The sequence below is a fragment of the Arvicola amphibius genome, chromosome 8 (assembly GCF_903992535.2).
Source record: "Arvicola amphibius chromosome 8, mArvAmp1.2, whole genome shotgun sequence".
NCBI classification, from domain to species: domain Eukaryota; kingdom Metazoa; phylum Chordata; class Mammalia; order Rodentia; family Cricetidae; genus Arvicola; species Arvicola amphibius.
Window position 1 is genome coordinate 21,424,602 of NC_052054.1, and position 13,788 is coordinate 21,438,389.

General features: G+C 38.6%; 1 protein-coding gene across 7 annotated transcripts in view; it reads right to left on the reverse strand.

Moving 5' to 3' along the window:
- The window catches only part of Utrn (utrophin), a 498,374-nt gene that overhangs the window by 82,188 nt on the left and 402,398 nt on the right, over positions 1–13,788 (reverse strand). For all 7 annotated transcript variants that reach the window (XM_038338349.1, XM_038338350.1, XM_038338351.1 and 4 more), the window contains 3 exons: positions 10,791–10,937; positions 8,030–8,108; positions 5,095–5,155 (listed from right to left, as the gene is read on the reverse strand). In XM_038338349.1, the coding sequence (XP_038194277.1) occupies positions 5,095–5,155; positions 8,030–8,108; positions 10,791–10,937 (287 nt within the window). The remainder of the gene's footprint in view (positions 1–5,094; positions 5,156–8,029; positions 8,109–10,790; positions 10,938–13,788) is intronic.

Here is a 13,788-nt window from a genome sequence, read left to right on the forward strand (position 1 = left end):
GAGAGAAGCAAACTCATCTCGCACTGTGTATCATTCCTTTGCTGGGGACTCCTTTGGTTCTGGGTTCAGTTTTCTAGAACCCTTAAAAAGTAAACTGTCCCTGACCAAGCGGCTGCTGCTGGCAGATAAACACCTTCAGGAGCTTCTACTTTCATGTCTGTCTTCTTCACCCTTAGTTAGGCAAAACCAGTGCTCTTGTACCGCCTAAGATAGGACAATTCCAAAAGAAATTCACGCTGATTCTCTCCTCTACACTATGTAAGCAGTTTACCCAGGACAAACATACAAAGCACACGTAGATTAACTACATGAAGGAGCTAAAGAAAACCTACTCCTAAAATTGAATTTCTACTCTAATTTTCTACCACTCAATAGATTGGAGCAGATAGAGAACACACTGGAGAGGTCAGGAGGGAACTCAAAGATACCAAAAGAAAAACAGAAAACAAAAACACACACAGAGAGGTGACAGACTAAAGAAAATACTCAATGTAGATCTACTCAAAATGGGAGCATGACAACAACATGAAAGAAACACCAATATGTGTGATGGTAGAGAAAGTTCAAGCTAACCCTTTAGCATAGTGAGGGATATTTCAGAGCCAAGATCAAACTTAGAGAGTAAGGTGAGCTGCCACTGGACCATCTTGGAAAAAAAAATAAACAGATTTATTTTGGAAAGTCTCCTTTCTCGGCAGCAAATACAGCTCAGAGATGCGCATCAACGTAAGACACAGCTGTAGTCTGGCTGCTAACTCTTCTGCTCACCCAGGCTGTGTTCAAGGCTTGCTCCCTGAGGTTGCATTATTGGGAAGCTATGAAACCTGTAAGACCTGGAGCCTGGTGGGCCTGGTGGGCCTGGTGGGCCTGGTGGGCCTGGTGGGCCTGGTGGGCCTAGGAGGACTGGTGGGCCTGGTGGGGTCTAGTAGGACATCATTATGTACTCGAGAGCATGCTTTTGAAGTTCCTATCTCTTCTTTTCCTACCTTTGGCTTCCTGGCTATGAGAGGAGGGCTTGAGGGGTTCTGCTCTTCCGCAGGTGTCTTCTGTGGCATGTTTCTTGTTAATAGGCAACAAAGCACTAGGAACGACCAACCATGCCTCGGAACATCCAGAACTGTAAGCTAAAAGTAAACTGTTTTTCTTTTCTTTCTTCCTTTTCTTCCCCTTTTCCATTTTATGGACTGCAGTGGTCTCAATGCAAATGGCCCCCATAGGCTCCCAAGTAGTAGCACTGTTAGGAGTGGACTTATTGGAGTAGGTATGACCTTGTTGGAGGAAGTTTGTCACTAGGGGTGGGCTTTGAGGATTCAGAAGCTCAAACAAGGCCCAGGGGCTCCTTTGGTCTTCCTGCAGCCTGCCAATCTAGACACAGAACTCAACTCCTTCACCATCACCATGTCTGTCTGCATGCCTCAAAATGCCGCCTACCATGACAATAATGCACTAACCTCTGAACTGTAAGCCAGCCCCAGTGAAATGTTTTCCATATAAGAGCTGCTGTGGTCATGGTGTTTCTTCACAGCAATGGAAACCCTAATTAAGATATATATATATGTTTTCAATTATTGATGAGATTATGCTAACATTCCTTCCTCTAAACTTCCCATATACCCCTCCCCAGACCCCTCCGCACTCTCCTTCAAAATCCTGGCCTCTTTTTTACTACTTGTTATTGCATGAACCATATATGTACGTATGCATACACATATACACATTCCTAAATATAAGCTGCTGAGTCTATATAATATCGCTTGTATGTTATGTTTTCAGGGCTGACTGTTTGGCACTGGACATTCTTCCTGGAAGAGGACCAAGTCTCCCACTCCCAGCTTTCCTCAGTTGCCCATAGTTCTTTGTGTAGGTTTGAGGCAATGTGGATTTTCCCCCATCCACTTTGGCATGCCCATTGGTTTCACCCTTGCTCAGCTCATGTTTGGGCAGACATGTTGGTAAGACTTTATGGGTGTATCTTCTAACGTTCCTAGGAGACACAATCTCACAACAAACTCCCTGATCCCTTGGCTCTTACAATCTTTCCACCTGCTCTTCTGCAATGTTCTCTGAGCCTTAGGTGAGGGAGTGTTTGTAGATATATCCATTGGGACTGGGCTTCACGACTCTGCAGTTTGATTTGGCCTGTTTTTCTTTATGGGCTTATTTATTTCATCTCAGGCACACGTTCCTGCGACCGAAACCTGACTAACACAGGCATGAACAAAGATTGATGCCTCCTAGACATGTCCTTACACTGCAGATCTATATCCTGCTACTCTTAAAAACATGTCACTCACTGCAGAGCACTTCAAAATGTTAATAAAGAACCACCTTGATTTGCATAATACATATTTTAATTAACCTATACAATTAAGATACAAACTATAAATAATTTTAATTTGACTTCTCCTTCCAAGTCCTCTTGCTGTACTCCAGCATTATATGTATTAAAATGTAAAGTTAAAGTTTCCACTTGAATACTATTTTCTGTTGGCTGAATTAATTCACTCAATTTGCCCCAGGAAATTCTAATACTGTGACAATAATGCTAAATAGGTTTTTAACATTTTTCTTTCACTTATTTGTACAGGCATGCAAAGGAAAGTACACATTAAAAGCCTTTTTTCGTTTATCATTTACTTGCTTATGAGTTTATTTGAGGATTAAATCTGGCTTTCATAATAATTCTCCGTGTGAAATACTGGCTACTAATTCAACCTCCCAAGTTTAATGCTCCTTTTTCTATGGGGAAATAAACTAGAAAGCTGCGTAACAGAGTAACTAATGAAAAAAATGCCAGGTAAATGCGTTTCATAAAACTAGAATTTGTTCTAAACTGTGAAAACCTTGAAAGACGTTGAACTCTAAATCTACATGTATTTAAGAAAACGAGCCATTCTCTAGTGGACAGTTACAGACCTATGCTCAGAAAGGACAACCCGAGCCACAAAGTACAAACGAAAAGAACACAAAAAGACATAAAAAGAAGATAAGGAACTGGTGTTGGTAGAAGGGGATTGATGGAGGTGGGAAGAGGTTAAGAGAGAATTGGGAAATGAATATGGCCAGAATACATGTGTGAGAGTGCCAAATAATTGCTAAAAATAAAGAAAGAAAATAAAGAATATAAAGAAAATAAATTCTGATATGTACTAAAGAAACAGATGTCCTAAAGAACATCATTAAAGAATTGCCACTTCAGCATTTTATATTATTTTTCCAGTGTTGGTTATGACCAAACAAGGAGACATCAGATAACCTAACTTTTCTCTTCCACATTTTCTCTCCATAAGAACTGAGTCTGAACCAGAGTAATCTCCCATCAGATCCCAATATAAACTCTAGGGCTAGAGGAAGTCTAACCACTACTTAATTCCTGGTCATCTATATGTGATGTGGACAAACAGAAATTCTTCAGCTAACAGCAGTATTTACACTAAAGGTGAGCTATAGCAGTCCACCCCCTGCCCCATATACACACACACACACAAAAAGCAAAAAAAAAAATAGTGTGTAAGCTTCACTGAGTAAGATATTTCCTATTATCTTTATCCAGTGAAAACAATCTCATTTATACTAGATCAATCTTACATTTTAAAAAAATCTGATTATAGAGGACTCCACTCCATTAATTAACTCTAATCAATCTTTATGGAACTCTAAGACTTGGGACTGTGTATATACTCATTTTCTAATGCTAGCACACAACAACTTCCCAAGGCTGGCATTGAGTCTGGCATGGATGAGTTCTCCTCTGGGAGGTCTACAAGGACCCCACTCCTTCCTTTCCAGCCTCTTGACAGCATTCATATCCCAGGATTACATTTCTCCTTTTCCATCTTCAGTGCTGCATCTGTAATTTCCTCTCTAAGTCTGGCCTCTCCTTGCTGCACTCTTTCTTTTCTAAAGCCTCCATGATGTTACTGACTCTATCAGGATAATCTGCCTATGGTGATCTACATTCTGGAGACTACCCGGCTGAGCAACCTAACATATTCTGTGTTCCAGGGTTTTAAGATTGGACATCTTTAAAGGAGTTACATTCTCATAAAGCAATATAACATATATCGTTTAATATATTTTTATAGATGATGACAATCAAGTTTGTTTTTAAAATGAGGATGGATTTTAGGATAGAAGGAAAGGTACATTAGGAAGTGCAATCCCATTAATACTGTCTTCACAAGCTTTTCCAAAAGAAAGATCAGACAAGTCAATTAGAGTTGACATAGGGTTTCAAGGGACCACACTTTGTTTCAGGCATGATACAAAGAAAATTTGGTAAAGAGATTTTTATCCAACTTGCCCAAGGCCACACAGCTAACGGGAGCTATGGCTGTCTTTTGATACTCAGTGCACACGCTCAGAATTACGATCTGGTTCTCCTTACACATAATAGGGTCAATGACAATGCTTAGTGCTAGATTGCACTGTAAATCAACGGCTTCACTAACTTACACTTCTAGGGATAATAGTAGCAATTTATCATTCCAGTCTGTGACAAAATACAGAGTAAGCCGCGGATCGGCATCATAAGATGGCGTGCAAATTAGACAGTACTCAGAAAACTGCACGTAAGAAGAAACAGAAAAGAGAAACTAGGCTGGAAAAAAAAATCTTATGATGATGATAAGGTGGATGAAGAGGAGGAAGGTTGATAATTGTGGGGACAGAACAGTAACTCAGTTCCCTTTTCCCAAGTCCAGGATAACCTAATGAACGACAACTCTCTGATTTTGAAACTAATTTCTTGCCAATGTTAATCATGCCTAGCTTCCTCTAGGTAACAGGATTAAATTCTGTTTTTAAAAGTACAGGGAGCTGGGTTTGGTGACACACATCTTTAATTCCAGAGAGGCAGAGGCTGGGTGACTCTCCCTGAGTTCAAAGCCCGTCTGGTCTACAAAATGAGTTCCAGGACAGACAGGACTAGATAGTGACGCCTTATCTCAAAACAACGATCACAACAACCACCACCACCACCACAACAACAAATCCCAATAAAAACAAAACAAGTTACAGGGGAGGAAGAGTTCTTAAGCTATTTGGTAAAAACTTATTTTCTTGGTACTTAAAAAAGAACTGCAATCAACTTACTTGATGTAGTAGGGCACTTTATTATGCGAAATGGATCGTTGCCAGGGCAGCTGGACAGAAGCTGAGGAAACAAAGAGAAGTTATTGGAAGCAGCAAGTCTTACACCTTAATACAAAACAACTGAACACATTTCAAAGCAGATGAGAGAGCTGCTCTGGCCCTAAGCTGGATTCCTGCAATTAGGAAAACCTCGAGGCCAAACAGAACAGCTTTAAAGATTCATGTCAGTGAGGAAAGAACCAAGTCTCAACTTCCAGAGGCGATTCTGTCAGAACCTGTTGATGGGAACACTCTCCCAGAATCCGGTTATTGTTCATAACCATTACAACACAGAACTCAGTGCCATCTGCAAGCTGCGTTGCTATACATTGAATATTCAGATTAAAACTCATAATTCTCAAGACTGAATTTCTAGATCACTAATAATATTCTTCAACTTGTACCATATTCATACGCAGAGCTATCAAGAACAGATGGTACTCAATAATAAGCTTTTATAAAGAAAACTTAACATAAAAATAGGCAAGGGTATTTATGAACCACACCAATTCTCTAAGAAGTCTATTAGACACTTATTTTCATCTGCATTATACAGAAAACAGGTTTCCATGTAGTAGAAATCATTATGGTTGGGATGCTCTGCCTTTTAATGGAAATACTTCATTTTTCACAATTCTTTTTATTGATTACTTGTAAAAATACATAACTGTCTTAGTAAGTCGAGTATTTAAAAACTTATTAAGTAGAATATCCCACATGACTTCAGAGCCAGAGAAATTCTGCTATGCAAGCTATCAGGAAAACAGAAATAAAATTTTCAAGTATCACTAGACATCATGTAGACATGTGTCACCATTTTTATTTTCTTAATTTCTTGGCGCATTGATACCTTACAAATCTGTAACATTCTAAACTTTGCCAAACTTTTCAAATCCATATTTTAGTTTTAAAAAGGCAGCAAGATCCACACGATGACTTTGAATTTGATAGAGAAGAAGCTTAGTACATATAGACGAAAATAACAGTCCTAAGTATACCTAGTAAATCAGTGGTACAATTCAGACACAACCTTTCCAAACACTAATTCAGCAAACTGCCTCCTTAACATTTGCTCTCGCCTCGATGAAAGGCAAGCACTCATTTTTCTGTGCCCGTGGAAGTTCACAAATGGGCATGGAAATGAGGAATTGGGTATACTAGATTTCTCTGGAGAGTCGGCCTCATTTTAGTGTTGGCACCAGGCTAACAGGTCAGGTTTTATTATGTGCCTCAAGGAACGGGCTTCTTTAGTAACCATGGATAAAGGCCAAGGAACACAATCAAGCTGAAGACTGTAAGCAACAAGGGAGAAGAATTATTAAATATACTAATTGGAATTGCACTCACACGTCTTCACATATTTAATAATTATTGATTCGAACAAGCAAGCTTCTTGGACTGTCAGCTGCTAAACACTGAAAGGTCATGTGCTTTGCACCACAAAGTGTATGCCAATCCTACAACACTTCCTGTCTTCAGCACCCTGAGCTAGATTTCCATGGGAGAGGTGGCCAGGTGAAAAGTTAGGGCTTCAACAATATTAACAGCTAACTGATCATTTGAACTAGAAAGAGAATCTCAATTATTTACAAATTCCTCATTAATTTGGTCTTGGCATATTCAATAGGATTTAGAAATTGTAATACTTACTATCTAATGAGTATAATAAATGCCTATTTATTTCAACAATAATAACATCCATATGTTAATCTTTTTTAAAAAAAATCCATCCCTACACACTACAAAGGGCTATACATCGCTCAGTACAAACACCGACAGACTCAGTTTAGAAACTGAATATGTGTGTGTATTAGTTAGGGGACAGAAAATGATTCATCAAACTTCTCAAGAATGTGAAAGCAAACTCTGACCTTTGGTTCAGGTTCCTAGTTTTGTCTCAGTGACAAAAATAAAATAAAATACCAATGGAAACAACTTAGTCAAGAGACATGGGCTTCAACTTCATTTTTCTCTATGGTTCTAGATAAAATAAAGTTATCAAAATTGAGAAATACCCTTGGCCTTGAGCTTAAAATCTATTTAGATAGAATTAAAGTACACAACTTGTTTTTTTTTCATATACTTGCGATAGGAAATAAAAGGAAAGGCATTAATATGTGCTAAAAGCATCTGTGCCAAGATGTGGGTTGGCTGCTTTGTATAATTTGACAAACTTTTGCATTTAATTTTTGAGGCCATCTGAGTAAAGAGGTATGCAAAGACCAAGAAATTAACTTTCAAAATATCCTCAGGTCTGGTAAAAGACAGAATTTATACTCAATCCAGGAGTTTCAAAATTCAACATTCTTAAATATTCTTAGTGGTAAATGATAAATAAGATAGTGTTCAAAATTATTTATTTAAATCCTCATGAAGTGTGCATAAAATTAAAAATTCTACTTAGAGGATGCTCCATTAACTCTGTCTATGTGCAACACTCAGTCTGTAACACTGCCACGAGGAAGGCTTGCACACAAATACCATAAGCCTAGTAAACCAAACTTTTCTTATTTAAGGTTCTGTATGTTAGCAATTTAAAATGCACATGCAGCTCAAAAAAACTAAGCATATTTTTTGTAAATGGCAGAAAACTAATTCAAAATCTTAAAGAATAAATTTTTGGCATGAAAAGTCCATTACCTTTGCATGATCAAGCAATGATATTATACCATATTAGTTATCATAAACAATGTTTACATGAGAAAACATATCTAAAGACAAATGAATTTGCATACTGTATTACATAAGCAGCACATAATATTTTATGAAGATCTTCTCTTAAACACATATTTATTCTAATTATAGTTATGTCAAAGAATATAGCTTCTTGGGCAGAGCCAAAGGAATTTGCTAATACTTTTAATTGACAAGTTTACTCAAATTTATTCGTACTTACTAGACAGAAAGTGTTGGGAAGATGGCCCAAAATCTCTGTGGGCTTCCTGGAGCTGTTTAAGGCGATCATCCACGGAAACCTGCACACATGCACAAGTCCGGTGAAATTATTGACTTTAAGACAATGGTTTTCATAATATCCTCAGTTTAATTACTGCATCAAGTGATGCTGTTGCTCAATCGATTCATATATTGCTTGGGCAGAATCCTCCTCTTTGTTTCTTACTAATGCAGGGGTATGAAAATCAACTTCTGAAATTAAATAGTGGTAACGAAAGCCAGACCTACTTCTAAACTATTTATATGAACTTTAAATCTATAAATAATCTCATTGACTAAATATTATTATGGTCATCACTTTAGATATAAAGAAAGTGAGACACAAGGAAGTTCCCCCAGGCTACAACTAGTCAAAACAACTTGAATATTCATCTGGGGCCAGATCTATGCTTAAAAACTGTTCAATTTCATTTCCCCTCAGGAAGAGTGCTTCTAGGCAGCTTAGGTTAAGATGTGGCCATGGGGAGGGCCCACACCTATCCCTTTTCTGTAAGAGAGATAGTAAAAAGTGCCAGAGTGTGTGAAAAAATGAAGCTTTAAGGAAAAGACATAAATGGATGGAGAATGGGGTGACAGGCATTTAGATAGATGATAGACAGAAATATTGATGTAGATAGATACAAGAGACAGAAAATAGGAAGAAGGGTGTGAAATGTCTTCTGACTTTCCTACAAGCTTGCACCTGATGATCCCTATCAAAAGAAGATTCGCTGAGCATCCCTTATGGTAGCTGCAATGTGTATTCAGCATAGCCCAGTTTATTACTACCCTCTATATCTGTTCGTACACATTCTATGGTTAGTCTGTCCCACATTACAAACACACAGCTATGACACCATGAAGACAGATGCAAACCAACAATTGCACACCGCCTTCCGACATTTCCACTTCCTTCCCCCTGGTATTTGTCTCTGCAGTGAGCTGTTCCATTTGGATGGGCAATTTCATTTCCATCTACCTGTAAATAAAACCTGCATTTGTCTAGCTCACTGGGCAGCTCAGGTTTCTCCTGGGTAGTTACATGAATTGCACCAAAATAGACTTTATTCATTATGACAAATACTCAAATATCATATTTTATGAGCAAGTAAGCTGCTGTTCCTGAAATTTAACAGCACTGACTGCTAGGATGGATTTCTTTTCCTATCTTTAAACTCTAGTAACTACCAGGATAAAAGATAAGGCTGGAAGAATGAACGCTTCCCTTCAAATATACCATGTCTTTAGATGTCTTTAGAGATGGTGATAACAGAGGCAAGGCTGAAAGGAAATCAAGAAAGACCGGGAGAGTATTCTTCAAGTGAGTATAATGGAAGATAATGATGCAGAGGAATGGAGCAGAAGAAAAGAGAAGGAAGTTCAAACATTTCTCTGAACACTTACAAATTTAATATGATTTGCCTGACTAATCCCAGATTACTGACATTCTTCACAATAATAGGAAAGACTCTCAAATCCTGAATATTCTCATCTCAGATCTTCAGTTTCATTAAGAAATTAAGTACCATTAAATTAAAAAATATTCAGGAGTGAGCATGGGACCCAGGTGTCATGGTACAAGTTTTTGGTTCTTTCCTTCTGCCGTGTGGGTTATTGGTGGCAAACTTCAGTTTGTCAGCAAATGATTTACCTATTAAGCCATCTCAGTGACCTCGTTGGGCATTTTGATGTTGGGATTAATAGAAGAAACATATTATTAACTAAAATGTACCATACTTTTAAAATAAAATGAAATCATACATTTGTCCTATTAGGGGTCATATTTTAGAGAAATTTGTCAGAATTATTTACTGTCGCTCCCTAGTCCCACCAACCCCTGCTAATTTTCAGCAGAAAAGGCAGAGTTGTTCGGATCCCTAGCAGATGGATGCTGAATGTCAGATTCTTTGTATCATGGACACCTGCCTGGCATGGACAGTAGTCGGCCAGTGCTCATACCTGGGAACACTAGTGAGTCCTGGCTCAGTTAAATCTGGAGTCTACAAGCCTGGAGTCTACAAGCCTGGAGTCTACAAGCCTGGAGTCTACAAGCCTGGAGTCTACAAGCAAGTCATCAAAACAACTGCCTTTGGGAAGGTCAGTTCTAGGAGCTAGGGTGCAGGTGTGCTTTCTGTAAAGATGAAGAAAGTCCCTGAACAGTGAGCAATATGTCAAGAAAAGACAACAGCTTTGTAACCTTCCAAAAGAAATGGAATACATAATAAAAGCAATCAAATGTTTCTTGAACGAGCCACTATAGGACAAATACTTCTGTGGTAGGCTACAGGCTCCAATTTCCACAACTTCTTGGATTTTGTATAATTTTCTATAAGTATCATATAGAAAGTATATATAAATTATGCTAAAATTCATAGACATAAATAAATGATGCCCTTGGATTCAAGACATAGAAAGACAAATACCTGATGTCGTGCTTGTTAAATTCATTATCAAATACTTAAATATTTATTAAATACTACAGTGAAGAGAAAGAAGAGAAAATACGTGTGTTAAAAATGAAGTGTGTAGTAAAGACTATCCAAGGTCTTCAGTCTGTGCACCTTCTACAGAACGATCTCCACATCAAAAAAAAAATGCAAAGAACTGGTACACAAGGAAACTAAATGCAAATCAACAATTGCACAGCCTCCTGACATTTCCCAGTGCTCCTCCTTATTCATTAGGCAGTGTTAGATAGCATTCTAAAGGGGCTAAGCTGGTACCTGGAGAAGTTTCCATCGCATATTAAGGTCATCCAGCTGGCGAGACATCTTTAGAGATGGATGCAGGTCAAGTGGAGACAGCTGACTGGACAGATCATTCATTGTTTTAACTTTTAGGTTGATTGGTGCAATTTCTTCTCTAAACGCCTGGTAGAGAACAGATGTTTTAAAATGTCACCGGAGGAGACTAACAAAAGTCAATGTTGCCATCTTTGACTATTGTCAAAGACGAAGGCTATTGTGAGGCCATCAAGCAGAGATGCCTCTTGACAGCAGTTGGCTAGATCAGGCCTTTAATAAACCATATATCCGGATACTCCCCAAGCATCTAAGTGTGTGTGTAAAGAGAAAAGCAAACTCATCTGAACAGCTAAGCATTTCTGTCTAGTCTCTATTATGTGCATAGCACTGCCCACTCTATTATTGCTAGTCTTAATTCTAATGTACTTTCATACTTTCTCTTTTGTTTCTATCATAACTTGGCTGTCTTACTCCTTTTTTCCACCTGATGCAACAAGTTGCTTGAACTCAGTCACGCTTAGATTAGGCGGCCAATAAGAAGAGCATTTCTCATCGCCGAGCTACGGTTATTGGATAGTGGAGAGGAGAGCTCTGTCGCCCACATCCTGCTGTGATCACAGTCTGTGCTCTGGGAGGACCAGGAAAAGCAGAGCACAATAGAAAAGCTATGGATGAGTCTCAGATCTGAACTGCGATCTCCGGGTGCAGCGCAGATAGGTAAAAGCTGTATACCCTGGGCAAGCATGGGAAGAGTGACCATTGGTCCATGCGACACACAAAGTACTGATATAGTTATTATTCTCCTTTCTCCACAGACTCCCACCTATCTAAAGCATTGGTTCCCTTTCTCTGACAAAGTCTTTGCCTAGTCCGTCTGAACCATTAAATGCCTCAGCTAGGGCATTTACCTCTCTGCAACCTTGCCTGGAGGCCCCTTCCCTGCACCGGTAGGACTTCCTGCTTGGTGTCTCCAGCCCAAGCATGACTTTCAACTAGCACATGTCAAAACACATAAACCAAGTGTCATGGCAGGGCTGTTCCAATTGCTCAGAGCCATTCCAAAGCCACTGCTGGACATCCCAGCTTTCAGTTCTTTACCACTGTTGGCATTTACAGTCTTCCTGTCCCAAGGAAACTGTTTGAGAAGTGACACTTCCCTACATTCAGCACACATGCATGCGCGCACATGCATACACATACAAACACATGCTAAAGTATTCATCAGGCTTCTTTCTGATATTACAATAAAGAACAGAATCTACCTTTGCTGTTCTGTCTTATGTCAGATTTTTAGGACAAGAGGACAGTTTAAGAGGGCAAAGATAAAATCTTGCCTCCCCTATAATTTATCCTGAAACAAAATGGTTGCTAAGATCCAATACCCAGGAATCATTTTTTTCAAAAATAAATCAGAGAATATACACTAGTGTTTTAAAATTCTTGACTATGTCTGAAGGTAGGTGGCTAAGTCCAAAGGAGAGGTGAAGAACAAACTACCAGAAGAGATCTTGAGCCTGAAACCAACATGGTAGATCAAGGTGTCAGAGACAGCAGTATATAGATGATATTTGAATCCATGGATGTCAACAGGTGTTTAGTAAGATCAACTTCCAACCTCAGCAGATACCAATGTTATCAAAAGAAGACAGAAGAAAGGGAGCACCAAAAGACACGTGACCTGCTACAATATGGAAGAGAAAGAATTTGATTTGCAGGTTTTTTTCCCCCGTCCCTATCGATTTTTGGATATCCAAATATGGCCTAATGTGTCATGCAGACAGATGTACAAATCCAGTTCGCAGACATGCAGTCACATAATTAACATAATTCTGGCGGGTGCAAAGAATTAACAATTAACACAGATGGGGACAGAGTGCAGTGTGGGTTAGGGTAGGACTGGGAGCATTTCAGCATGGACTCCGAAGAAATCCAGATTCCCTCAGAGACAGCGGGATACAAAGGCCAGAACTCAAGTGTTTCTAGGGCTCTTAACCAACGCTTTCAGCTCAATATGGTGATACTCTCTTTCATGGTTATCTGCAAAGACCCCAAAACTGGATCCAGGTTTTAAAATCTACACCTTTTTCGTCTGAGGGTATTAAATATTAAGATTCACACACTATTTAATAGTTTTATAATTTTAAAATAATAACCAGTTTTATTTCAACTGGTTAAATGAGATGGTAAAAGAATGTTAGTATTACATCCTCCCTTCAAGTCAGGTGGGCTTTTATCTGTTTTGTTTTGTTTTTTGTTTTCATCTTAAGGAACAATAAGCTTAATTTTCTTCTTCTTTTTTCCCTGTTACAAGCCACAGGTGGAAACATTGAAAGTGGTCTGAAAGGCAGAGTCTTCTGGGCTTTGTTTTCACTTTATGGTGAGCTGTTTTATGGCAACGGGGAACCTTTCTATCAAGGAAGTTTATCTTTTGCCTTTTAAGACTTTCCAAATTAAGGGACTTGAAATAAATCGAGTTATAAATGGCTTCAGAACTGCCATGTGTTCCTGTATAAAGGAGTAATTTATCATGTTTTGACTGCACTTTTCCTATAAGAGAATAAGAGTCTACATGGCCCTCGTTGCTATAAAAACAGAAACATCTGCCACTATCAAAGGTGTTCGTTAGGCTGTTGGCAGGTGTGCGTCTCACAGGCGTCTGGGACTAGAAAGTGGAGGCACAGAAAATGGCATTATTAAAGATAACTTTAGCAACTGAAATTATCTCATTATTCCTGGAGATCTTATCTTCCAGTACTGCTTTGACACATTCACTAATATTTAGGATTTCCTACTGAGTTTTGCCTCCCCATGTATTGTCAGTACAATATGGGATATATAGTATATATGCAAAATATCACAGATGTTGAATTTATGTCATTTAGTGAGACTTCAATTTTTAATCCTTTACTTCCTAAGATGTAAAAGTATTATTTTAATCCAATTTATTTCTTCCCATTAGATTATTAATTGGTTTTTT